Source organism: Triplophysa dalaica, chromosome 13 (assembly GCF_015846415.1).
Source record: "Triplophysa dalaica isolate WHDGS20190420 chromosome 13, ASM1584641v1, whole genome shotgun sequence".
In the NCBI taxonomy this organism is placed as follows: Eukaryota; Metazoa; Chordata; class Actinopteri; order Cypriniformes; family Nemacheilidae; genus Triplophysa; species Triplophysa dalaica.
Window position 1 is genome coordinate 15,903,413 of NC_079554.1, and position 26,830 is coordinate 15,930,242.

The 26,830-nt window shown below is 38.7% G+C and overlaps 1 protein-coding gene across 3 annotated transcripts; it reads right to left on the minus strand.

Moving 5' to 3' along the window:
- Positions 1-102: 102 nt before the first annotated feature.
- Positions 103-26,492, minus strand: LOC130433915 (rho-associated protein kinase 2-like). 3 transcript variants are annotated; one of them, XM_056763712.1, is made up of 33 exons: positions 25,984-26,487; positions 22,017-22,098; positions 21,039-21,139; positions 19,621-19,758; positions 18,965-19,225; positions 18,440-18,584; positions 18,212-18,350; positions 17,632-17,723; positions 14,544-14,706; positions 13,576-13,669; positions 13,094-13,182; positions 12,921-12,969; positions 12,528-12,663; positions 12,252-12,343; positions 11,473-11,719; positions 10,858-10,964; positions 10,591-10,750; positions 10,203-10,363; positions 9,834-10,018; positions 9,676-9,745; positions 9,487-9,590; positions 9,038-9,224; positions 8,863-8,956; positions 8,689-8,783; positions 8,188-8,376; positions 7,897-8,068; positions 4,870-4,946; positions 4,698-4,786; positions 4,018-4,096; positions 3,668-3,932; positions 3,270-3,570; positions 2,258-2,356; positions 103-755 (listed from the first exon to the last, which is right to left on the minus strand). In XM_056763712.1, exons 1-32 carry the CDS (start codon positions 26,080-26,082, stop codon positions 2,278-2,280), a joined length of 4,341 nt encoding a protein of 1,446 aa, XP_056619690.1. In that variant the 5' UTR covers positions 26,083-26,487; the 3' UTR covers positions 103-755; positions 2,258-2,277. The 3 variants fall into 3 exon arrangements, with proteins under 3 accessions (XP_056619690.1, XP_056619691.1, XP_056619692.1); XM_056763713.1 differs by lacking the exon at positions 2,258-2,356 and having other exon boundaries at positions 25,984-26,486; XM_056763714.1 differs by lacking the exons at positions 103-755; positions 2,258-2,356; positions 3,270-3,570; ... (2 more) ...; positions 4,698-4,786; positions 4,870-4,946 and adding an exon at positions 6,851-7,393 and having other exon boundaries at positions 25,984-26,492.
- Positions 26,493-26,830: the final 338 nt, after the last annotated feature.

The window sequence follows — 26,830 nt, forward strand, 5'->3', positions numbered from 1 at the left end:
TTGGACTAGAAATTACATGTTCCTATAAAAAATGAGAATGAAATAAAACTTTAGATGCTTGATACCTGTTAATTCAAACAAAAACTATGCAGCACACAAAGCGTTTTTCAAGCGTTTTTTTATTTACAATTTCACAATGATGTCTCAACAGTTTGTCAGTGGCAATAATCGGTATATTTCATTCCTAAATAACATACAAACCATGATTGCTATATGCAAACTAATCAAAATCTTATTTTGGTGACCGCATAAAATGCTCAAATATGAACTGCATGAATCTGTTTTCCTTAATCCTTAGAGCAGATCGTTCTTGTAAAAAAAACTTTCTAAAGGCTCTGCTGAACAAACATTTGCGCAAAAGTATACTTTGATGTAAATATAATATGTTTCACTACATATGCTAGTTCTTTAAAAATATATAATTTTTGATAATACAAATTCAGAGTATCGTAAAATTCCCTTACAAACACACACACAAGCACAAAAACACACTCCCTGACACTCTTGTAAAGTGACCAAATTAACCTCTAAATTTCAAAATGGTTTACTAGGAAGGCATTAAACACTCTCATGATTTAAAATTAAAACTACATCCTTACGGTGATATATGGCTTTGCAGTATTAAACATTAGGCCCCTCACTCATTTATACTTGGAGTTTGGCACTTGCGCTGCCATTTGCCAGTATGTCATTTTCTTCTGTCCTGTCAATGTTCCCAGATGGATTATCACCTATCCGGACTCCATCAAGGTTAACTGGAATTGAAGTAAAACAGAGAATGGGTGTTGAGGTCACTGTTCGCTAGCATGTGATGACATTTTTTATTTGGTGACCACAATATATTGCGTGTGGTTGATTCTATATTTAACACAATCAAAAGCAGACATCACACAACAAATATTTTTTGATTTCACACCGTAACACACGTTCCATTCCTTCAAACAAAGCTGGTGGTCTTAAACACAGCCAAACATGCACATGTGTACAAACTCACTTCTATCAGTCCATCAAAAAACAACCAACTAAACTCATTCTAGTTTTAGTACTCTAAAGTGGAAACAAAACACGAGCATACTTTTAACAGCATGCATAAACTTCTTGTAAAGGAATAGTTCACTCAAATATAAAACTTCTCTCTTAGTTTACTCTTCCTCATACCATCCCAGATATGACTTGCTTTCTTCTGTTTAATAATTATTTTTTTTGCGTGATTAATCCCATATTCATTTTGTATTTATAAACACACAAACATACACATAGACGTATTTAAAATATAAAATATAAATTTTATCCAGAATAATAAGCTCTTTGGACTGCCTCACATATGCACTGACGTATATTTCACCGGTTTCATCTGCCATTACCCATCTTCTTTTTCTCTTTTAACATATCCCTGCTTGTAATAGTTGTATTTTACATAATAATCTGTATTTTTCATATATATACATATTTTGAATCTGAAACAAGAGCAGTCATTTGGGCTCAGGTGAAAAGATCAAGGGCTTTCATAGTTGTGGCTTTATTTTGAGCTCTAAAAACTGATAAAGTGAAAGTGAAGGCAAGGTACTATTGGAGTTTTACTGATAACCGTAACTGTAATGGCTTTATTTTTTAGAAGAGTATTATACAAACAGAATTCTTCTAAACTATGAAATGAATGAAATGACAGGTGGTTTTGAAAGCGTCTCTGTCCATCTGTATTCCTCCTCAATGGCTGACATTTGTATGCACCATCTAAGAGTAACACAATTTCAATCCTCTATATGTATGTAGTGTACATGTGGCAGAATTGACAATAAATCAGACTTTGACTTTTAGACTTTGATATATACTTGGGAAATAGTTTGATTTATTTATATTCACCGATAAGTTAAACTATATATAAATGTTTATTATTTTTTATATTTTTCTTAATAAAATATATACATGTATGTGTTTATTGATACAAAATGTATATGTACAGTACGCAGACATGTATTATGTAAACACAAACTTTGTTTCTGGATCCAATAAATCTTGATTAATCGCTTGACGGCCCTAATAATATCTTCTACGATAATGTTAAATCTCATTTGATCTTGTGAGTCTCGTGACTAGCTGTCACATGCAAGAACCAATGAAACTCAACATTATTAAGTGTTCCACTAAAGAGAAGTCATAGCATGAGAGCGAGTAAATTTTCCTATTTGGGGGAACTATTCTCTTAAGCCGAAATATGAACATACACAAAACCATGCTAAGGCACCACTGTGGTTACCCCCACACGCTTTCAATGCCTCAGAAGTCTAATAAATCGTCATCATCCATTTCAACATCAAGAGACCAACCCCAGTCCTTCAGACCCAACTCAAGCAATCTGAAACAAGAGGAGTCATTTGGGCTCAGGTAAAAAGATCAAGGGCTTTCAAAGTTGTAGCTTTACTTTGAACTCTAAAAACCGCAAAAGTGAAAGTGAAGGGAGTGTTGCTGTTTAACTGATAACCGTAACTGTAATTGCTTTATTTTTAATAAATCGTGTATTACACAAATGGAATTCTTATAAACTATGAAATGACTCTGTTCATCTGTATTCTTCCTCAATGGAAAAGTTTGACATCTCATTTGATGCCAGGTGAAAAATCTAGTTGTAAAGGTTAGCGTTTAAAGAGACATTGCATTATTAGAATGCATTTTCATAACAGTGACATGCAGGGTTTTTGTTCAGACGCATATTATTACTCCACCGAGAACAACAAAGCAAATATTTAAAGTGGTTGTTTTAAGGCTGCAGAGACAAGCACGAAATCTGGTCGATGGGGAGTAATGTGGTGTACTTACTGTCCACACATATGCACAAGGGGGGAAGGTGAAAGGTCAGAGGTGAACAGGTCAATGAAGAATGATACGGATCATTGGGCCAGGGCTATAAAAGGTTAGCAGCATAAAGAAAGCTTTGAAGACCTGCACAACTCTACAGTCAAATCTAAAATCAAGGCATATACTGTATCTGACAGATTGAAAGCATCTACATTTACCTTTATTAAAGGAATAAAGGAATTAAATAAAAACAAGTAATTAATTATATGAACCAACATCAGTAGCAATTCTGCAATACAAACATTTACTAGAGGAGTACAAGTGAGAAGAGAGGTGTACGTGTGAAAAAATCGGGAGCTTTTGAATGATAAAAATGGCCTTTGTCTATGAAGAATATGTGAATTATAAATTCAGGTCACTGTAAAAGACCTAACGAACCCCAGAAATTCATGTGATTCCTTTCATGTGATCACCTGCTCTTTGGTGACGGCGGCTGTCGGGTGGAATGCACTTTGACTGCTCCTCTGTGGGAAAGCCTTGGAGAGCAATGGGGGGAGATGTGAGGAGAAGGTCTTGGGGATAGGCAAGGAGATAGTTGGGGGGACAGCATAGGTGGAGACCCCTCAGAGGACGGAGAGGCTATGGCTATGCTCGCGTTGTGGGCGAGGGATTTACGCGGGACCCGCTTGAGCAAGCGGCTGACCCATTTCTTCTGCTCCTCTGTTGAGTTGGCCAGCAGCAGTAGCTCCTTTGCTGTGGACATGTCATAGTTCACTGGAAAAGAAAACAGGTTACTCCTTTATAGACATTTTGTCCATATACATAACAAGGAAAAGCTCATTTGAATACAATGTAAACGTGACTTCCTCACCTTTACAGGGCGCGATCACTTCCTCCTTATGGTCTATGTGGTCTTTGTGGCACTTGACCCGGCAGCGTCTGCACTCCAAGGCAGGTGGAGGTTTGAAAACGTTCCACAGAGGTCTCGCACACGCTTCACAGCTAGATGGGAAGTGATAAAGGGTGACGACGAACTCGTGACCTTTGTGTGGGATGTACGAAGACCTATCCGCCGCTGATAAGTGTTCCATAGCAACCTCCTCTTTTTTGCTCTCGCCTTCATTGGCGTATAGTATCTGTAGCGGAAGAAAGATGGGGAGTTGATTGCGAAGCATGCTAAATTGCAATATTTTCAATTAAAGAACAAATTCAGCACACTACCTGAAATATCCGTGGGATTTCTCTGGGATCGGCGCGATAAACATCCGTCTGGGTGACGGGTCTGACGTGGAACAGTTTGCTAAGAAGGAAAAAAACAGCATTAAATTTAATGGACCATTTAATGGTTTGTAAGTGCAATAATTTATCAACAGATCATTAAGTTGTCCGATGTTCAATGTGACTTACAACCTAAAGTGCTTTACAGGGAACAGACTGTGCAGGAGAACTAGACCTCCAGCTGTTGACGGCGACCATGTTTACCGTTTTGTAATAATACAAAACACTTAAATTGTTGTTTTAAACCACATGTCAATTCTAGTACACCATCTAAATCAGCATAAACCACCTTAAAGGTATAGTTCACCAAAAAATGAAAATTCTATCATGAATTACTCTCGTTGTTCCAAATCTGTATACATTACTTTGTTTGGTGAACATGGAAAACGATATTTCGACTGATGCTTGTAACCAAGCAGTTATTGGACCCTCTTTGCTGTCCTACATTCTTTAAAATATATTATTTTGTAATCAATAGAACAAAAAATATATAAATACATTTTTCCTACTATGGTAGTCAATGGAGTCCAATAAAATGTTTGGTTACAAGCATTCTCCCAAACATCTTACTATTTTTGGGTGAACTATCCCTTAAAGCATATCGGTTAAAGCATCAAACTCACTCTATGTCCAGAATCATGAAGGGGCAGGATTGTTCTCTGTTCTGCTCCGAATCATAAAACAGGATCTTTTTGCTGCTTACAACCACATACTGGAATTCACACAGAGACAAGCACAAATGATCACAGAGTCTTCATTGATGCGACATGTGAACTTGCATGTTTAACAGTTTACCTTTCTTTCCCATCCAAATCTTTTAGTGTTCTTGGTGGGCATTGAGAGCCATCCCTCTAGACTAGCATCTGTGGTACCTATCAAAACAGAAGAGTGTTAAAAAAGAGCAATAAAATAAGATGTTTGAATGTGACCAAGCACGTCAGTCAGCATCAATCTTGCACATCATCAAGCACTTTTGGCTTTAAAGAACAGGAAGTCTCCAGCAGTCAACTTGCCCTACTAGTAGTGTTAGACATTCACTAGTGAGCAAAAAGATGTCAAATCCTGTGAGCATCACACCAAGCTAGAAAGACTGTGGCCATGTTTCAAAACATAATACAGTGTTTCCCAACCTTTCTTTGACTTTTTTTAAATATTAAGGGTAAATGAGTTAATGTAATTTTTTTATTATGTTTTTAATCCTTTACATGCTTTGACAGTTATACTGATTTAACAAAACAATCCAAATCTTTTAAAGTATGTTGGTTGGAAATCACTCATGAGCTTTCTACAGTCCCCAAATAGTATAGAGTACTGCAGGGATGAAGTATTTTTGTAGGCTAACTTGGAAGTTAGTGCGCACTGGTTCCCTTGACCCAAAGCCTATGCATTTTCCCATTGATTTTTGAAAGATGGGAAAACATAAACTCTGTGATTGACAAAGGTTTATGACGTTTACACGTTTTGTCTATCCAGATAATCTTTACAAATCAACACAACAATTGTTACTTTTAAAGCCTAAAAACAGTCACCAGAGGTAAAAAGCTAACAAGAGGCTATAATCAGACTACACTACGGGTGGCGGCGCTCGATATCTACGTCACCACCACCTAGCCTCCGACAACTTTTTAAAACTTAAAAAAAAAAATTGTGTTCCCTGGTAAGAATACACTCTGTGAATGAATCCCCATCCACGTTTTTAAAGATGTGGGCACATGTTGCATTATTTGTAGTGGTGGGCCGTTAACGGCGTTAAAGTGAGACTCTTATCGCGCGATAAAAAAAATGTCGCCGTTAATCTATTCTCAAAGTTGGGTTGGGAGCTGGGTCTATACTACGCAAGCTATGATGACTTTCAGCTTGATATTTTAGCGCAGATGTATACCAGCTTAACTGCACTGTACGGGGCGAGAACGAGATTTTTCAACTCGCGTGATTCGCGTCATTCGCGGAAGCAGAAGCAGCCTCATCATCTCATAACCAGGGCTTCATTCGCGCGATTCGCGCCGCAAGTAGGTCTATTGGCTCTTTGCATTAACATATGAATCACTCGCGCTTGACACGCCATTCGCGTTTGGTCTGAACACAACATAACGTTACTGTGAAATTACCGCATCAAACGTGACGTGCTAACATGGATGCAGCTATGAAGCCGCCGGGTTTGCTTCAGGGAATATTAATTTTTAAGAAGCTTCCCAATGGAAACATCGACAAGACTAAGGTTGTTTGCACCTTGTGCAATGCGGAATTGGTTTAAAAAAAACAATTTCTCTCAACAGGTAGTGGTCTAGCTTTAGTTGAAACCAGTAACTTTGTATTGAGATCTAATGTATTATGGCTCCTGTATGACATATCGCTTGTTGCTCCCTCACTCTTTGTAAGTCGCTTTCGATAAAAGCGTCTGCTAAATGACTAAATGTAAATGTACTGTAGGAGCTCTTCCAGTCGCAAGTACCACCTAAACGCAAATCATCCCTTAGCTAATGCGGAAGTAAACACAAGTTCATCTTATTGAACATAATTTAATTTTCATCACCAATTATCATAGTAGAACAGCTTTCTCAAGCAGTTTGTGATGCATTTTGGAAACAGGAGATGAGCCCCTGGTCTAATGCGCCACCTGGCTTGAGAAACCCGTTCTCAAAGACTTACTTTTAGTCATTATTTGGGTAGCACACATATTCTGAATGCCTTCGGCAGAATTCAAATGAGCCATTTTAATCTAGATTAATCTAGATTAAAAAAATTAATCTATGCCCACCACTAATTATTTGTGAGATTTATATGTACGATGACGTCTCCAAATAAAGCTAAAATAATGAGCGGGTTGTTTGTTTAATGTCATAGAATAAACGTCAACCGCAGACGTTATTTTAGGAAATTTACCAGAAACCCATTTAATAAAACCCTTAGACTTTGGCACAATTGAACAGGAGGCTAACTAGCTTCCAGGGTTTGCATGTTAAAAGATACGTCATTTCTGCTGTACTCTATTTCTGGCAGTCCTAGTCCCATCAGAACATTCAGTACCGCATACTTTAGCTCACTGTTTTCAAACACGTCCATGCAACTCCACACTGAATGAGACCGTGCGTGGTGATTTGTTTCCATGCAGGGTCACCTGCAGGCTTTTGTTCAGTGGGTCTCTCATATGTAATGGCGGGTCTTGACCCCCACTCGCCCTCCTCATCCTCATCTTCCTCAGAGTCGGAGGGGAACATGGGAGTGATCCGGCATGGCCGGGTATCAATACACACTGACTTGGAGCTTCGCTGGTAAGTGAAGGACATTGACTCCTGTGTGTGTGAGTGTGTGATGCGCACTAGAGGATCACAGTGGTGTGTGAGGGGGGAGTGGAAAACAATTATTAAGAAGAAGAAATGAACAATGAATAGTAATTAGACAGAAAGGAACAAAAGAGTAAAAGCCGAATAAAGCAAATTTAAAAGAGAAGAAAGGAGTGTGAGTGTGTTTTAAGTTTGGGGGGTTTACAGTAAGACTGGTTTTCAGACTTTAGACCGACATGTTTATATGTATGTGTATATATACTGTAAATATAAAGTTTGTTTAATCACTCCTTTTTTTTTTCATCTATGTTATTTTATACACAAACATAATAACTAGATATAGTGCATACTTTAGACAACTTTTTTAATACTTATATTTTTATGGGGTTTTTTCTTCATAACTTTGAAACTTGGCAACTCCAGTCCCCATTCACTTGCCTTATTTGAGAAGAGTGACTTGAATTTTCATAAAAATGACCTTATTTGTTGGAAATCATTTTAGATTTTGTGTCTGCTAGCTCCCAAAATTTCAAAATACCTGGATAACCGTCATCGGCATCCATGTCATTTCCTGTGCTGCTGATGCTGGTGGTGTCTAGAGAATGGATGCTGAGAGATGTCAGCTGACTGCGCAGGCGTTCGATGTCACTGTCTTTACTGTCCAGAGTCATCTGCAACTCCAGCCGCACCTGAGAATCCTCCGCTATCATCTAAAACATAAAAAATGCTTCCAGTTAAAATGTATTACTTTGTCAAAACTTGCATTTCTATATTTTGGTATTAATAACCAATTACAAATCTTCTGGTTATATTTCTGTTGGTCACTTACTGCCTGCATATCATTGAGTTCTCTTTGGTATTTGAAGATGGACTTGTTGAGTTTGTCTTTCTCTGCGCGCAGTTGTGACTGCAGCTGTCTGTTCTCTTTCTCCTTCCTGCGGATGTCGGTATCGTGATTTTGCCTATGCTTGTCGCCGCCGCCCGTCTTCTTCATCACCTCTGCCAGCTTGTTTATAGCCTAAAACACAGAAAGCTGATATTCAAATTTACCTCGCACATTTATATACTGTAGAGTCAATATACCTTTTTAATCCCAATAAGTTAACAGTAGAAGTCAAATTTCATGCCACCTGTGTCACGAAATGAAACAGCAAAAATAACGATTGTTTCCAAAAGGATTCCAGAAAAGCCCCATCAGTTATTGATCAGTCAAACCAATAGCCCCCTCCCCACCCGCTGCCATTGGGTTAGTGTCGGGCAGGTCAAAATGCGTAAATGTTCTCAAAAAATATATTTTAACCAATCAATGACACATTTATAATGGTCACACCTGAATCTTGAGGGTTTTCTCAGCCTGTATCTGCTTCTCAAAAGACAACTTCACAGATTTCATCTCTCTCTCTTCTTCCTTGGCCTTCTCCAGCACTGCAAACAAACGTATAACGTCACTCATACATAGGTTCACGTAAATTGAATATTCGCTTTCTCCAAGCGATCTACTCACATTGCTGTAGATGTTTAAGCTGATTGTTAAGCTCCTCTTTCTCACTGGCCAGGTTGGCAACATCCAATGTGAGTGTACGATTCGACTCCTCCAGCTTAAATAACATAAAGAAAAGCTCATGAAAACATATTCATTTTTATAGTAATGCTTCACGGTCTCTGTCTTTCTCCCTTACCGAACTGATGGTATTGTCCTTCTCACTGAGGTCCTGTCGATGTCTGGCGATCATGTCTTTGATCTCAAGCTCCTTCATGATCTTCTCTTTTTCCAGATCTGAGTATTGTTCCTCAGCGATGGATCGTGCCAGCGCTTCAGAGTCGGCCTTTGTCAGACTCTCCTCCATCTTTGTTGCTAATGAGTCCCTATAGAAAAAACACACAAACCAATGTGTATGTAATCAGCACTGTACAGATCAACATATTCAAATTGTGTATTATTATATTCATTTTTATGTAGTTATTTCAAGATGTTCTGTCTGCATTTGAATGTTATTTCTCAAAAACGGCGTTCACGATCAATGCCACTAGGGGGCACTCTGACTAAAATGTGCTATAAGCCAAAATCAGAGTTTTTATTGCGAATCTGTATCTAGTGTTTACCAGGACCACACAAACAGACACACACCTCTCCTCCAGTAGCTCCTCTAATCTCTGCTGAGCATCTCTGTAGAGTTTAGTCCTTTCATCGCACTCATCTTTCACCTCTCGAATCTGAGTCTTGTACAGTTTCTAAAATAAGGCAAACAAAGAACATCAAAACAAACACATCCCTCCACAGATTTGTTCACAAACATGCTAAAACCTAGCAACATACTGTAAAGTATTGCTCCGATTCCAACTGATCCTTAAGCTCTTTCAGTTGTATGTCAGCTTCTTCTTTCTCCCTGAATTACAAACACCAACAACCCAATTCAGAATCCGTCTGTGTCCTTAATACTTTTATGATGTTTATTATATCATTGAGACGCTCACCTGCGCAGCTCCTGGTTGTGTTTCTCCAGACTGAGTTTGAGCTCCAGCTGATGGTTGACTTCCTGTTTGAGCTGTTTCTCAGAGGAACGCAGGGTGCTGATCTCCTGTCTCTGAACCTTAAGATCAGCCTGACACAAATTCTTCTTCTGAGTCTCCTGCTGTGCCCGTACAGTCAACACCTCCACCTGACACAAGCACACAAATCTTATTAGATCTCTCCAAATGCAACAGTCACTACAACGCAAGCTTGACAGATATTGCTAAAGACAGACAAATTTGATTCTAGTGTAAACACGGTTTAATTCCATTCATCCAAATGCTAAAATGCAGTCAGACAGACATCTACAGACAGACAGGTCACAGGTGTACCTCCTCGGTGAGTTTCTCTTTGAAAGAGCGGAGCTCCTGGAGTTCATGTTTGGCTTGTTTGTAATCACAGTCTAACACAGAGTTCTCTTTCTCCAACTGCATGAGTCTGCTTTCCAATAGTTGCTTTGCCGATCGTTCCTCTAGCAGCTTACGTTCCATATCTGTCACAAACACACACAGTCACCGATTCCATCTCAAGCACTTGTGTCAGAAAAATCCACAAGTTTCTACTACGAATTTCGGAAAGATTTACTCACTCAGCTAGAACAGACAGTGAGAACATTTTGAAATGAAGGAATATTGTGACATCATGATTTTGTTCAGAGACAGAAACATGGTATTGTCCTTAAGGGCACATTTTTTGGAAGAATCGTGCAAAACTTGGCACCTTTAAGGGCCTCAGACTTGGCCTCCTCGATGGATTGGCTGATCTTGTTGTTGTCGGCCAATCTGGCTTTCGCGGCTTTATGTTCCACCTCCTCCTGCTCCAGACTTTGCTGAACGGCTTTGAGTTTGAAGGTGAGATCGATCTCCTGCTTGCTCTTCTCCTATAGGTTAAGTGAAAATGACGATGGGGTTTCACAAAAATAGACCCACCCACACACCCGCGTGCTGAGAAAGTAAACAATTCGGTCACTTGTTAACACACACACACCTTTTCCAGGGCAGTAAAGTCCTCCTGTAACTGTCTTTTATCGGTTTCAGCCTTTGAAAGAGAGTTTTTTATGTGCTTTAACGCCTCCTCAAGCCCAGATATACGACCTGCGAGACAGGAAGAGAGAGACCAGATCAGGACAAAAGCATGTCAAGGGTAAAGAATTCAAGTTTAAAGATCAATAATGATTTCAACCCTATTAGTTTAATTAAAAATTAACTCCTTCAATTTGTAGAATCAAAATATGCACCATAAAATATTTTTCAGTAGACAGAATTAAAAATGCGACACAGAAAAGAGATTGCATATGCTCATTTCTCCCATCCAGCGACATAACGTCAGCTACCTGCCCCTGAGCTTTAAATAACTCTCTATTCATGTTTACTCTCTGCGGGCAGCTCCACCCCAACAAAACAACACGACCCGACAGACAAGAGCCCAGTGTGTCTAAGCATGAACCTGACCGCTACTCACTCACACACAAACATTTGCTTTCACCCTCTCATTCCCACACACACAAGTGTGATCCCTAAGATTCACAATCTCCTTCTAAGGAGCTTGGTAGATGTTTATTCACTTACAATGACTTTTGTTTTTGCCACCAAATGCACTCACCCTGTAAGTCATTGATGGTTTCAGAGCCGACACTTCTCTCTCGCTTCTCCACCTCCAGTGAGGTTTGCAGGGAGAGTTTCTCCTGCTCCAGACTCAGCCTGCCGCTCTCCAGCTGGGCCAGACGCTCCTGAAGCTCTCTGAGGGAGACCTCCAGCTGCTGGGACTGTTTAAGAGCTTCGCTCTGGGCCTTCTTCCGCCTGTCGGATTCTTCCTCCTCGGCCTTCAGCTTAGCATTCACCTCCTCCAACTGGAAATAGTATAATGAAATTATTAAATCTGCTTTACTCAGCAATACATGTTAGGTACATGAATTCAACTCGCGCATCAATATTTCCCATTAAAGATCAGCAACCTAGTTGTTTTTCGGTTGAATTATTCACAAATTCTTAAAAAAAAACATATTTATTGGAGAAGCCGATTTACAAAATACATTCTTTTATTTGTAATTTAAAGGGAAACTTCACCCCAAAATGAAAATTCGGTCATCATTTACTCACCCTTAGATTGTTCCAAACCTGTATAGATTTATTTGTTTTGCTGAACGCACAGGAAGAAATTTGAAAGAATGTCAGATCTCACCCACCATTTACTGCCATAGTAGAGAAATAAATATGCCTAATATCGGAGGATGAGTAAATGATGACAGAATTTTCATTTTGGGGTGAAGCATCCCTTTAATAACACATTTATAGCTCTTTAATATTATGTAAAATGTTGCGTCATGGCATTTTTTTTTTCCTGTGGTTAAATATTTGGTCAAGTGTGTGGAAGAGACCCACCTGTCTCTCTAAGTGAATGTTCTTCTCTGTGGAGAGTTGAGAGTTCTGGTTCTTCTTCTTCAGCTCGGCTAGCTGCTCTTTCAGGCTATTCACTACAGGCGACAGATATGACAAACATTTAGAAGAACACAGCAGAACTAATACTGTATGTTGGGGGAATGTGAGAGGTTCAAATTGATGAGATCTAGAAGACTTGTGTGACATTTAATGCGGTCATTGTTTAAACAAATCTACAGTACATTCAGTGTTGAGTATGGTTTTGGTCGCTGTCCTTACCCTCATTCTCAAGAACACGCTTTCTGTCCGTCTCAAGTCCGGCTTTTCTTACACTCTCAGAGCGCTGGTGGTTCAGCAAAGCTTTCTCTCTCTCCAAAGCCCTTAGAGAATCTTCTGCGATTTGTCTCGCATTCACCTATAACAAGACAGAACCAATGAGAGGGTTTTAAAACATATTAAACCAAACAGAAAATTATACAGCTCCACAGGACAAGGGCCTTCACAGGCAAACATAATAACCACAACACTACAGAAAGTGCAAAATAGGTACGGATACAGCCCATAGTAAAGTACAATATAACATTGAAACCGTAAAAAGGAGAGTCTAAAAATAACACTTAAATAAAGATTAAATAAAATGTTATTATTAGATGATTTTATAAATGTGGGTACCTCTTCTTCAAGCTCTTTAGACAACTTCTCCAGTCGCTGATTTGTTGTTCTGTTAAGATACAACAGAGTTTAATACATACGACATACAAATGATCCACCAACTGAAACTTATACATTCGTTCGTTTGTTTGTTTGTTTGTTTTTTTGTATGTTTAACAATTATGACTTTATACCTGCATTTAATTTCCAGTTCCTCCTTTGCTTGTATTTCATGTTTGATTTTTTCCTCCAACTTAAGATGCTTCCTATGTATATCAGTGGACTAAAGAAATGGACACAAAACATATGGAACAATTAAAAAATTGATGTCTTATGTGGCAGAAATCTAAGGAATGTGGAGAAACAAATATATTAAGCAACAAACAGACATCTACCATAGGATAAGAAGTGCTCACTTCTCTTTACCGTATATTATAGAGAATTGTGTATAATCTTATACATCCACACCGATACAAATTTTACTTTATGTATGAATATTTTTTCAAGTTGAATATATCCTCAAATAAAGATTTAGCACATTTTAAGGTTTTGTGACAAGTTAACAGTTGGTTGAAAAAGTATTTGGTTTTGGGCGAGTCGACTTTTGCGGAGCCAAATAAAACTAAACCATATTAGAGGACGTTAGCGTGCCCCTGTTATCACAAAACACACACACCTCTGACTGGTTTAAACCATTCTCCTTCTTGATCAAACTATCAACAGAGATCCCAGAATCCTCCTCTGGACCGTTTAGTTTGTGGTTAAACAACCTAAAACAGAGAGGGAGAAAGCATTACGTTAAATGCTCCACTCAGTCAGCACTCTTCTTTTTCACTCATTAATGTTAGACGCTGTAAAAAATCAATTCAATATGAAAAATCAAAGCACAGATCACAGAGCGAATCTTTAGCTGTGCCAGCAGCACATGTGGCTTCACTCAGCCACACTGGAGAAACTGAGAGAGCGAAGAGGAAACAGGGAAAGCAGGAGGGGAAAAAGGACGGAATTGTGATGGAACAAATGCAGCATTCACAGTTACCATAGCCATACTCTCCAATGAGCAATAATACTGAACATCCTGCTCACATCTATCAGTCCACACACAGACTTGCTGTATTTTTATAGTTCTTAACTGTTCGTGTGTATGAGTGTGTGTTTGTGTCTAACAACATAATTGTGTAGACTCCAACAGTGTTGTGGTGTCTGAATTGAATGCCTTTCCTTATCTCATTTATTTCAAATGTTATTTTATTTCTAGCTTAGAATAAATTTACAATGGGAATCATTCTCACAGTCAGGGAAACCGTTTGATATCCAGTCCATGTAATGAGTAAAATCATAATAAGTTGGAAATATGTTAGGGTTTATTAAGTTGTTTTCAAATAGCACATCAGCTAGAAATGGCTCTTTTTAACAACAATCTATATAAATGTCTAAAAAATATATTCCAAATCCGGGAAAAATAATGAAAATGAATCAGCCAAAAGGTGTAACAGCCCTTTCCAAAACAGTATCACGTATTGCGGATTGGTGTTTCTTTGACAAACGTTGCAAATAATTGCAATATTATGCAACATGCCAGTTTCGGCCCCCAATGTCCATCTCAAAGTAAACGCACACAAAATATAGAGAATTCACACTTACTGGTCCTCGCTGAAGTAGGTGAAGCCCACAAAAGGTAGCTGATTTCCCGCAAAAGCACGTGGAGGAGGGAAGGTCTCGATGCTTAGTGGATCATCCTTTATATCATCATCGAAGTTACTGGTGTCAATATCACTGCTCAGCTCTGGCACCACTGGAGCCATGGCTGAGAGAGTGAGAGAGAGAGAGAGAGAGAGAGAGAAAATTGTATAGATATGAGCTGAATTTGTGTTTGAGTTAGTGTGTATGTGGAGAGAGAGAGAGTCAGTCTGAAAGACTCAGTGTGTGTAGCATACAAAGCACACAGTGTACTAGAGTAGGAGTGGTGTGAGCTACTTGCCAAGCTGGCTATTGCTTACTCACTACCCACTGTGCACCCACCCACTCATGATCACCTACACATCCAAAACCCTCTCTAGCTGTAGAGCAGACACACTGAGAGAATGTTAGACATCTAAAGGGGACGGGCTACATTCAAAGCAAACCTTCACACCCAGAAAAAACAGTCCACTGACATAAGATTTTAAGAGAAATACATTTATGCATTTCGAAGATCGTTTTATCCAAAACATTTCAGCTATACATTTAACATTAGGGCTGTCAATCAATTTATCACGATTAATACCATCCATGTATGTATGTTTTGGTGTTTTCAAATAAAAATAATTATATGTACAGTACACAGACATATATTATGTATCAAAAACTTTTATTCTGGATGTGATTAATCAATATGAATCGTTTGACAGCTCTATGTAACAGCACTATTTATCAGTATGCAGTGCTCTACCGCAATGTTCTAATGTGAGCGCAACAACGTTGACATGAGCCAAAATTAACTTGATATCACCAAATCTTCTAAAAACTCCATATGAGGACATGCATTACTGCAATTCCACTGTGGTGAGTCGTCATACGGCAACATTTATATCTGCAAAGTGCAAACAAAATTTGTAGTTTTCTTTCTAAACTGCAAGCGAGAGAAAATGATATGTTACCATATGGCCACCCCATACCATAAAGGGACTCGCATTTAACGGTTTCTGTTCAGATTCCCAGAATGCTCCTTGATAGCACCACCACTAATCACAGGCCACTGTGGTGGCAAGCAAGCAAGATATAAAGGCAGTAAAAAATATGCGAGTGAAGGCTCACAAGATGAGAAGATCAGTATGTGGTTTTGTGGATTTTCTGTCATTAGTAGCAGTGTGCGGGCCACATGCTGGGTTCCACCCTTACTTAAACCAACTGGAGTGCAATGCTCCATACACTACACACACAGCAGAGAAAAATATCCCGACAAACCGCAGAACAAACGATACAGTACAATATAGCAGGGCTGCAAAATACATCACAACTGAGATATCGCAAAAGTTCAAGGTCATGGGTTCGATCCCAGGGGATTGCACATAGTCAGGAACAAATGTATAATACAATTCGATGTAAGTCGCTTTGGATAAAAGCGTCTGCCAAATGCATAAATGTAAATGTATTGCAATATGTATATCACAAGGGTTTGCCATAGCTGAATGGTTTTAATCAAAAATTTTTTTTTTACAGTTTTACGTCTTCCAAGAAAAATGTGATGCTTCATTTGCCTAGAAATATAGTGTTGGTTATAAAAATATATTTCAATATTTAATTAAATAATTAAACAAACTTTAAGCATAATCGCATTGCTTTTCGTATTATTTAGCAAGTTAAAACAAATAGGCCTGGATTTTACAGACAAGGCTTGGCTTAAGCCAGGACTATGATTTATAAAATGCTTTAGTAAAACCATTACGGGTGTCGGGGTGTGCATTTTAAGAGAAAACAACAGCACATATTTTAAGCCTTAAAGGGGTAGTTCAGCCAAAATTTGACGTTTATTTACTCACCCTCAGGTCACCCGAGATGTAGGTGACATTTTTTCTCCAGTAGAACCATACAGAAAATTGTTTGGTAAATCTGCAGCCCTCTCTGCTTCATATAATGGGAGTCTAATACTCTTGTATAAGAGTTCCCTAAGCACAAAATTCCAAAAAGCGGCTCCTGGCGACATGTTGATGTTGCGTGAAGTGATTAGCTCGATATTTTTATAAATTTGAACGTCATTTTTTATAATATTAGCCATGCTGTACAATCTCAAGACTCCCTTTCTGCAGGTGGCGCTAAACGTGCCAGAGCCTGGTCTGCCATCCTCCACCAAATACTACAGAAGAAGATTGTGTGCAGAGGCTGCACATTATGGCTAATTTTCTTAAAAATGACGGTCAGTTTTATGAAAATATCAAACGATTTTCTTCACTAAACACCAACATGTTACCAGGAGCAGCTTTTTGGAATTATGTGCTTTAGAAACTCTCAGACAGGTGGACCCCATAGACTCCCATTATATGAAGCAGAGAGGGCTGCGGATTTACCAAACAATCTTCTTTATGGTTCTACTCAAGAAAATATATCACCTACATCTCGGATGGCCTGGGGGTGAGTAAATAAACTGAAAATTTGAGTTTTTGGCTGAACTGTCCCTTTAAGGCTTGTCTGTGAATCACAACATCAACACAGCAGAGAGCACAAACGCAGTACAATATACAAAATAAAACACAGTGCAAAGCATGCATTGTAGCAAAACAACATGGAAACAGCGACAGAAGAAAACATCAGATTTCAAAACAAAACACATTATAGCAAAACACAGCCAATCACAGCACAAAGAAACTCCACAGCACCATGAAGCACAGACCACTGCATTGCACAAGCATGAGATAAAGAACTGTTGAAAACCACAAAAAATGTGGCATTAAACAACCTTGCAAGGTGTACCATAGACAACAATGAACTATAGGCGTTACACAAGTTGAAAAAAAGGTTATTTACGAAAGTAAACATTGACATACACGGGCTAGAACCCATAACAAATAGTTTAGAAAATCCAAGAATGTGCACCCTCTGAATGCTTGACAAGAAAGAAGCAACGCAAGTCTCATGCTATAGATACACATTCACCATCATCCAACACATCTCTCAATATTCAGATAATATTAGTGAACAATACATGGATAAATTTGACAAACAGCAAACAGACCAGTCACACTCAGTCTCTTACTGTCTCGTATGGTGTCGAAGGTCCACTGGTCGTTCTTGAAGAAGGGATGACATTTTATCTCATCCACTCGAGTCCGACCAAGCCTCACCTCCCTGAACATAATAAAACACTGGTCAGCGAAGCCAAAAACAAACAGAGCACCACAACTGCGGTGACTAATCCACTAAGTGTGTATGTGAGTGAAACTTCCAACAGTGAGTGGCTGACAGAAAACAGCAGGGTTGAGTTTTAGGAACATCAGTGACACACACACACACAAACGGAAAGACCCAAAAATACAGAATACTTGTTCCCCTCCCATTCCTATCATGTGGATTTAGAGGGGCGCAGTTTTTGACTGCCACGTGTGGGACATTCCAGCAGCCAGAATGCAACGGGAGGGCTGTTTGTATGTGTTTTGCTTGCAATGGAAGAACAAACAGAAATACCCTTTCCAGATATATGATCAGGAATGCCCAAATGTGAGAGGGGGGAGAAACTGAGAGGCAGAGATAAAAAGTTTGTGTGGGCACAAATTAATAACTGGAAAGAAATGAATGTGTTTTTGTGATAAATGTGTATATTTGTGTCTCTTGGTCACCTGTCAGTCAAAAAAGCTCGTATGAGGTCTTCGGCATTCTTTGACATTTCAATGTCATCTGGGAAGGTTAGGCGGTTTTTGTGGTCCATGATCTTTCCATACGTGCCCACCAGGGACTCGGCATAAAAGGGTGTGTCACCTGTGCTCATGTGCAGAAAAAAAAATCAATTGGAAGGAGAAGACAGAGGGAGAACAGTGAGAGGATGCAAAAGTTATAGTGCTTCTCACCAACTAGCAGCTCGTAGATGACAACGCCCACCGACCACCAGTCACACTCACGGCCATAGTAACCAGTCCCTCCTTGTGACATCAGAACTTCGGGTGAAATGTAATCAGGAGTCCCAACAGCAGTGTCACAGCGGACCATACCAGACTAACATGTAGATACATACATAAATATAAACATATACAGTAAACAAAATTATAATGACAACAAGCTGCACTTTATCATCTCTCCACAAGATGGCAGTTATCATAATTGTGAAAGTTTTGAGGAATTTCTAAGGTTGCATCCCCATCAACACACAAAGTGTTATAATTTAAAAAAGTGTTATATATTAAAAGCATATACCTCACTAATAAAAGTGATGTGAAATTTGGGTCTTATGATACTACATGCCAATATAAGAATATACTACCATACTATAATGTAATAATTCAGATGTAATAGTTCTTACTCTATTTCCTCTATTTATCCCAAATTCATGTTTAGACACAAACACACTTATCACAGACACAAAGCCCCAGACACACCGAGTCCATCTTCATGCATGTTCCAAAGTCAGCGAGTTTGAGGTGTCCGTTGCGATCTAGCAGCATGTTGTCTGGTTTGATGTCTCTGTGGATGAAGCCCAGAGAATGAATAGCGTCCAGTGCAAGCACCAGTTCTGCAGTGTAGAAGCGAGCCCACTCCTCCGGGATGTCATAGTTACTGGTCAGAGTCACCAGATCTCCACCGGGCATGAACTCCATCACCAGATAGAGGTACTTCTCATCTTGAAATGCACAACACAGCTGGGTGGAAAGAGAAAACTAGGTGAATATCAAGTTTATATTTATATGACAGTTCTGTCAAATTGAAATTAAGATTTTTGTTATCTTAAACTCTTTAGTACAACTGGTTAAAAAAATTATTGTTGTACAAAACAATTTTAATAGCATAATTCAAAATCATAGATTTAGTACACAATTTTTAACCCGGGCTGTTTCTTTCCAAACACCATTTGAAGTTTTATTTTCAATATACATCTCCAGAAACACCATAAGTTTAATATTTTGCTTTAGAATGATTCTGCTGTCTGTCTTTCCTATAGCACTTGTGTACATACTGCCGGAAATAGATTTCCACAACTATGACTGAACCGAGTGTGCCCCCTAGTGTCCGTGAAAAAGGCTCATCGAAGTCCTACCTGCACTATCCACGGACTTCTGGAGAAAGCCATTATGTCACGCTCCTCCCAGAAGAAGGCGGAGTCTGAACGTTTGACCATCTCAAACTTGCTGAGCTGCTTCATGGCATACACCTGCTGAGACCCCTTATGTCGTACCTAGGAACATGAGCATCATAGACATCCATATCAGTCATTACTATAGCCCGGAGCAGAATGTTAAATGTTCCCCATTGTCATGAGGAATAATGGCTTACAACAAGGGTGTTGGATATACAGTACAATGTACTAAACACGATTTTTCCAGTGACTACACTTATAATAATACGCAATAAATGAATTATACATCAGTTCTCCAGCAGCTACAACAACATATATATGTAACAATTTACAAAAAGCATTCAACAATATATATGATTCAAAAAATATTAAACTGCTGTTTACTGAAGATTAACTTTAAAAAAGCTGTAAACAGAAATTTTGCTTTTCCCAAAAGCTTCCCAAAATGAAAATCTTGTCATCATTTAGTCAACCTTTTGTCATTTTAAACCTGTATGACTTTCTGTCTTCTGCAAAACACGAAAGAATATATTTTGAAGAATGTTGGTAACCAAAAACCGTTTTGACTTCTATTGCATGGACATAAACCATTGCAAGTCAATGGGGACCAACGTTTGGGACGTTGTCCCACCAACGTTTTTTTTACAATATTTTTCAAAATATCTTCTTTTGTGAGTAAACTATGACAGAATTACCGCATGGGTTGAACTATTCCTTTAGATACAACAAGATCTTTAGAGTGTGTGATCGATGAGCATGAGGAAATGCAAATACTGAATTTGCAAATCTCTTTTACATATTTACCGCAATATTCCTCCTCACCCTCAGCATCTCTGTGCTTATCAGTTTGAAATTGATCATAGAAAACCTGAGATAGTTTAATATTGGCCAAAAAAAAATAAAAGTACTTCCCTTACGTACAAAAGCACATTTTTCAAAGCCAAGCTGTGCATCTGTGAGATAGTATTAGTAACGGTTTATCACAGCTTAAACTACTTAACTGACTCTTTGTTTTATTTGGTTAAAAAAACACCAAAGCCTCAGGCTCTGCGCAGTTCCATGTAAGTTAGAGCAGACAGAACATGTGCGTACTAGCCTCAAAGGCATTTACACACAGACAATAGGCTTCATCAGAGGACAAACAGATAGCACATGCTCACACATGTCGGGTCGCATGTTTCATGAGGACTTTACATGGACATAATGACTTATGCTGTATAAAATGTATATTCTCTTTCATCACCCAGCCCCCAAACACAACCCTCATGAAAAACCTTCTTGTTTTCCTCATGGGTAAAAGTTTGGGTAAAAGTTTGTGGTGCTCACAACGTAGGGTTCACCTGAACTACAAATACATTTATCTCCATATACATACTCACCAGCTGAACAGCGCCAAAGGCTCCTCGACCGATCAGCTTGACTCTGTCAAAATCATCCAGCCTCACCTGTAACTCCCTGATGCCGCCAACAGCCTTTTCATCTAGAGTGCATCAACAGCGCATACAGATATTAAACAAATGCATGAATATGACAAACAAGCGTTATTGCATTAATGTGAATTAATCTTTCAATTAAAATTAGAAAGCATGTCATGAAAATATCAAGTTATGTAACTATAAACTGCATTAAGGGATACTTCACCTAAAAATGAAAATTATGTCATCAATTACTCACCTTCGAGTTGTTCCAAATCTGTATACATTTAATCGTTCTGATGAACACGGAGAAAGATATTTGGAAGAATGCTTATAACCAAACCGATCTTGCCCCCCATTGACTACCAAATGTATACAGATTTGTAACAACTGGAAGGTGAGTAAATGAGAACAGAATGTTCATTTTTGGGTGAAGTATCCCTTTAAAGGGATTTTACTCCATCCAAAAGTGAAAATTCGATCATGAATTACTCATCCTCAAGTTGTTCCAAAGCTGTATACATTTCTTTGTTTTGTTAAACATACCGAATGATATTTAGAAGAATGTAAGCAACTGAGATTTCTGGGGAAGTCAAAGGTGCCCCAGAACCTTCTTGTTTTTCTAAATTATTCTAATATCTTCTTTTTGTGTTTAACAGAACAAACAAACATATTTCATTTCTACTGTGGCAGTCAATGGTGCCCCAGAAATGTAATTCGCAAACATTTTTCCAAATTTCTTACTTTGTGTTCAACCAAAAAAAGAAATGTATTCATGTCTGGAACAACTTGAGGATGAGTCATTTATGACAGCATTTAAATTTTTAGGTGGACTGTCCCTTTAAGTCACATGTGTTTATTCACAGAAATCATCACAGACAAGTACAATGTCAAACGGTCTCATATTTCTGGTACACAGTAACAGTTTTCTGACACACTCACATCTGTTTAAGAAGGCATCTATGTTTTTGTTCTTTCTCAGAGCAGGATGATTCAGATCAAGAGCGAGAGCAGTTATTGAATCCTGAAAAGGGGAAGAGAGAAAACATAAAAAATATATACAGTGACCTATAATACCAATATCTGATACCTGTTGCTACGCTGGTTAATCTCTTGGCAAACAAACAATAAATACCTCTCACTCTTGAGAAAGATTTAATAACTCTCATTTAATGCCAGGACTAAAGCTCACTCTGACAGACGCTTTGTATATCTTTTAACATCAGATATAAGCCAAAAGTGAGATTAATTCTCTTAAGACTTTATACTGTAGCTCTCATTTAGAAGTTGTCTCAAAGAATGTACATGTACTCTCAGATCAATGCCTTGAGGAAGTAAATGATGTTGAACCAAAACTTAATCAATTTGGAAGTGTCTATACATCTCTACTTTGTTAAACACAGTGACACAGCAGATCTAATAATAAGTCAAAAACCAGCTGCCCCCACACGAATGAACCCATCCCCCTAACATTCCCCACCCAGAAACTTCCCTCCGCCCATCCCAACCTCCATTTACACTTAAAGACACTACAGGAAAGTTAATATGAGTGTTGTGCTGAAGATGAAACAAGATGGATAACTAATCCCAAAAAGGATCACCCGATGACCCAAGACAAGTTGGTAACGGGGGAGGGACAGTCTCGTCTTGTGAGCATCCGATTAAATAAAAACCTGTTGTGCTGGATGATTCATTATTATTTTAGTCCATTCTCCCAGAAGGGAGATTGTACAAAAATATTTAAGATTTCATGGGTCTTGTGTGATGTGCTTAATAATGCTGCAATTTTTCATATTCGTCAAAAACGTCACCCATTTACGCTATCCAGTGTGACAACAGAAATAAATTTCTCTCAATACCGTGCTGATTTGCCAAAGGGGTCACAAGAACAAGAATCCTTATTATTAAACCCTTTAATCTGACTAATAGGTGTACACGTAACACACAAGAGGTTCTTCTATAACACATATCTCTCATGTGGGCACAAAAACGTACACAATACAATCAACAAGGAAAGAATCCTGTTTTTCTTGTACAGAGAGTGAGACGACAATATGGTTTACTTCTCGAGGAAGTAATGACTCCTTAGTGGACCGGAGCCACCTATTTCTCTCCTCAATTGAAGGATGTGACCTAACCTTCCTGTATGACATTTCCCTGGGGGTAACAACAGAGCGGACAATACGTTTCTGTATCCAATATTGTGACTCTGAAAAAGATCATTAGTCATGAGATTCAATATGAACGTGCATTAAAACTGAATTTACACACTTAAAAACAGTAGTGACGGCATTGGATGAAAATGAGAGAAAGGATGTAATCCACCGATTTAAGGTGGAACAGATCATAAGCTACAATGAGGAATACGTTCAACCCTGTTACTAAGAGTTAACTTAGAATGCATGGCTATGCAGTTGAAGTGATGAGTGAGTCTATATGAACCTGCAGTGGAATGAAACTGCTGGGATTAAGTCAGGTCTTTCCTGGGCCTCCCATGACGCACACACACTCACCAAAAATACACTACACAGTCCCTCCAACATTTGTTCATAGATGGCTATCATTCTCCATCAGAGGAACAGTTAAGGCCGCAATGCAACAACTTAATTTTCCACCCGAGATTTCAAAGTGCATCAGGTGGTAAGCATGTGTCAAGTTTAAGCAAAATGCAAAAGTCTACACAGTAAAACAGAACAGGTTTTCGTCAATTGTCCCAGGCATAGACATAATAAATACCTAGACCTAGGCTCCACTGCTGTGATATGTCAACGGCGCCGCCATATTAGGTAGGGCAAAAGCCCACTAAACTCATAGAAGTGAATGGGAGAGCTGAGCTTTTTCAGCATTGAAAGCAAATTCACGTTTACATTTCTTAACACATTTCAATGGTTAACGATATACATAGAGTACAAATGTGTCATGTCCCTAGGTACTTAATAACTGTATAGAGAATGTGAAGCTGACGTCACTGTCTGCGTTTTATGTTGCAGTTCCTCCGGCTTCTGCGCCATCTTGGGAGGGTCGCACTGTTAGTATTGTTTTGATATGTACAGTTACTTGTTTTGCTTGATATATGGAGAAATCGAAAGTGAAACTACCAGGGCCTATTATTAAGCCTGAATGAATCCTTGACAAGCTTGGGTTTTAACAGTTACGTATGACAATCATTTTTCAAGTCTAACCATCTTTAACTGGAGCCATAACGCTTCTGTCCTCTACGTATAAATAATAAAGTATTGGAATTAGTTGAGAAATTAAACTGTTGTTGTGTTTATATGCAGAAAACCGCAACTCCACCATCCAGTAGTAAGTGTTTATAGTTGGCTTTTGCCCAGACCAATATGGCGCCGGCATTGACGAACGATCCAGCGTGCAATGGCGCGTCTAGGAATTATATACTGTATCTCCATGTTCCAAGGTAGAAACAAAAAGGAAATATGTTATCAACTTTTAAGACTATAGTAGCATGGCTTTAAAGGTTACGTAAATCTCCCATTTTGATTATATAATGGTGTTGAACTATAACAGTTTATTGTATAGAAGTAAAAGATCTGAGAGCTAAACGATGCTGTTAAAACCCAACAACAAAAAAGTTATGAACTTTTCCGACTGGGCGCTAAGCAAAGCACTTAACCCGGGATGTTCTAGGTGCACCATTCCTATAATAAGTGTATTTAAGTTGCTTTGAATAAAAGCATCTGCAAAATGACTAAGTAATAATAGGTATACGTTTTGGACTATTTTAAGAATATTGCTGTGTCACATCTGGAGAGCACAGGGAGTGCCAAATTTCAATCTTGTTAAAATATGAAGTGCCCTTCTGGAATGAGTATTTTTTTGCAGAGGGGGACACTGGGTAATACAGCAAGTGACTTCATTCATTGACTGAAAGTCGAAATGGGAACATTCAGAGCAAATTGTATTCACTTTCACCTGGTAAGGCTTGCTCGACGGGTCCTCACATTTCACCCTTAACCAATCAAGCGAAATGACATCTCTAGAATTCCTTAAGACGAGTTCTGTCCTCCAATGGAGTGTACTCATAACTAGTGAAGACTAAGGCTTTGGGTTGGGACAATACACAAATGCACACACACACGACATGCTGTATTTTGGGTAGCAACAGGTTAATCAAAAAGGAGGGTGTGTTCACAAAACACAGATAAATGATAAGATATAAAAACATCATAATCCTCAGCAACAAACATCTACTAATTTGTTTAAATGATCAACAACTAATGTGCTTTTGTTTTGCACAGTACCACCTGTTTGTTTTTAGGACCTTTAAATATCAAGCATGTTTTGTTAAGATTATTAAAATAAATGAACCTGAGAAATCTTATTATTTAAGGAATTAATGATTACTTATTTTAAAAAATGACATTTCTGTCATCATTTATTCACCCTTTACATCTCAAACCTTGATGACGTATTTCCTTCAGCATTACACAAAAGAACATATTTTGAAGAAAGTTGTTCACCGACCAGCGCTTACCCCCATTCACTTATATTGTATGGACTATGGACACAAATCAATTCAAGTGAACGGGGGCCAGTTAACAACATTCTTCAAAATATCTTATTGTGTGCTTTGCGGAAGAAAGAAAGTCATACAAGTTTTAAATGACCAGAGGATGAGTAAATTATACGATTTTTTTTGGGGGGGGGGGGACTGTCACTTTAAAGATCACAACCATGATGGCCACAAGGGCAATATGAAGATTTTGAATAAGGGGAAACGATTTCCGTTTTAAACCAATACAATTTATTTTATAACCATTAAATCCAGGATTCAAAATATGATTATTTCTATAGCTATTTTCAGCAGAGTTTGTGTTAAATTACATGTCCTCTAGTTTAACAAAAACGTTCGTATACTATCTCAAAACGTGACAAGTCAAAACCTTACCAGCAAACTCTCCAGATTCAGCGGTGACCGCTGGTCCTTGATCATCGACTCCAACCTTCTCACCCGGGTTTCTAATCTCTGTCGTGCTCCGCTTGCCATTGCGGCAAATCACGGCAGACATCAAACTGAGAAGATCCAACTTAGACAATCCTGATCAAGCTTGCCTCTACCTGCCGTAACCCAACGCTACTGGCACATCATCAAAATTCACTGGAACTAAATAAAAGACCTGTTCAGAAGCCAAAAGAGTCGTGCACGTACATATATCGCAAAGTCGTGTCTAAATAAACGACGGCGTCTTTCCTCGTCCCAGGGAATCAAAGGTTGCGACCTACGCGTTCAGGAAGGCAGGAGTCTATCTTTCCCGCTGCGCTTCAAAGTTACGAGGACAACACGTTCCGTTTAAACATCTGAAATCGCACCATTTATCTTCTTGAATGTTATTTGTCCAAGTAAATGAAGCCGAGGAAGTGTCAATAACAAATCTGAACGGTGTCCCTTATTGCCACTGACACCAGTGAGTGTGTGTTTCTTTGTTGCAATGCGTGTCCCTCCCCTGCGGGCGCTGGAATTCTTGGGACCTTATCTAAGCCATCGCTTTAACCAGTCTACAGTCACTCTCTAAATAAGACTCAATGCTAAACTGGATATATTTAGCCGCTTACATACATGTATTTTTACATGTAGCTCTCTTTGATGGCACGAGGAGGCTTATTCTAGACCAGAATACGGTTTTCATGTTGGGTGTTACGTATGGCTACATTGTGTAGTACAGTAAGCGCACAAATAAAAAATGTCATTAAGAAAGATATGGAATGTGAAAAACTACATGTCTATGATGTGAAAA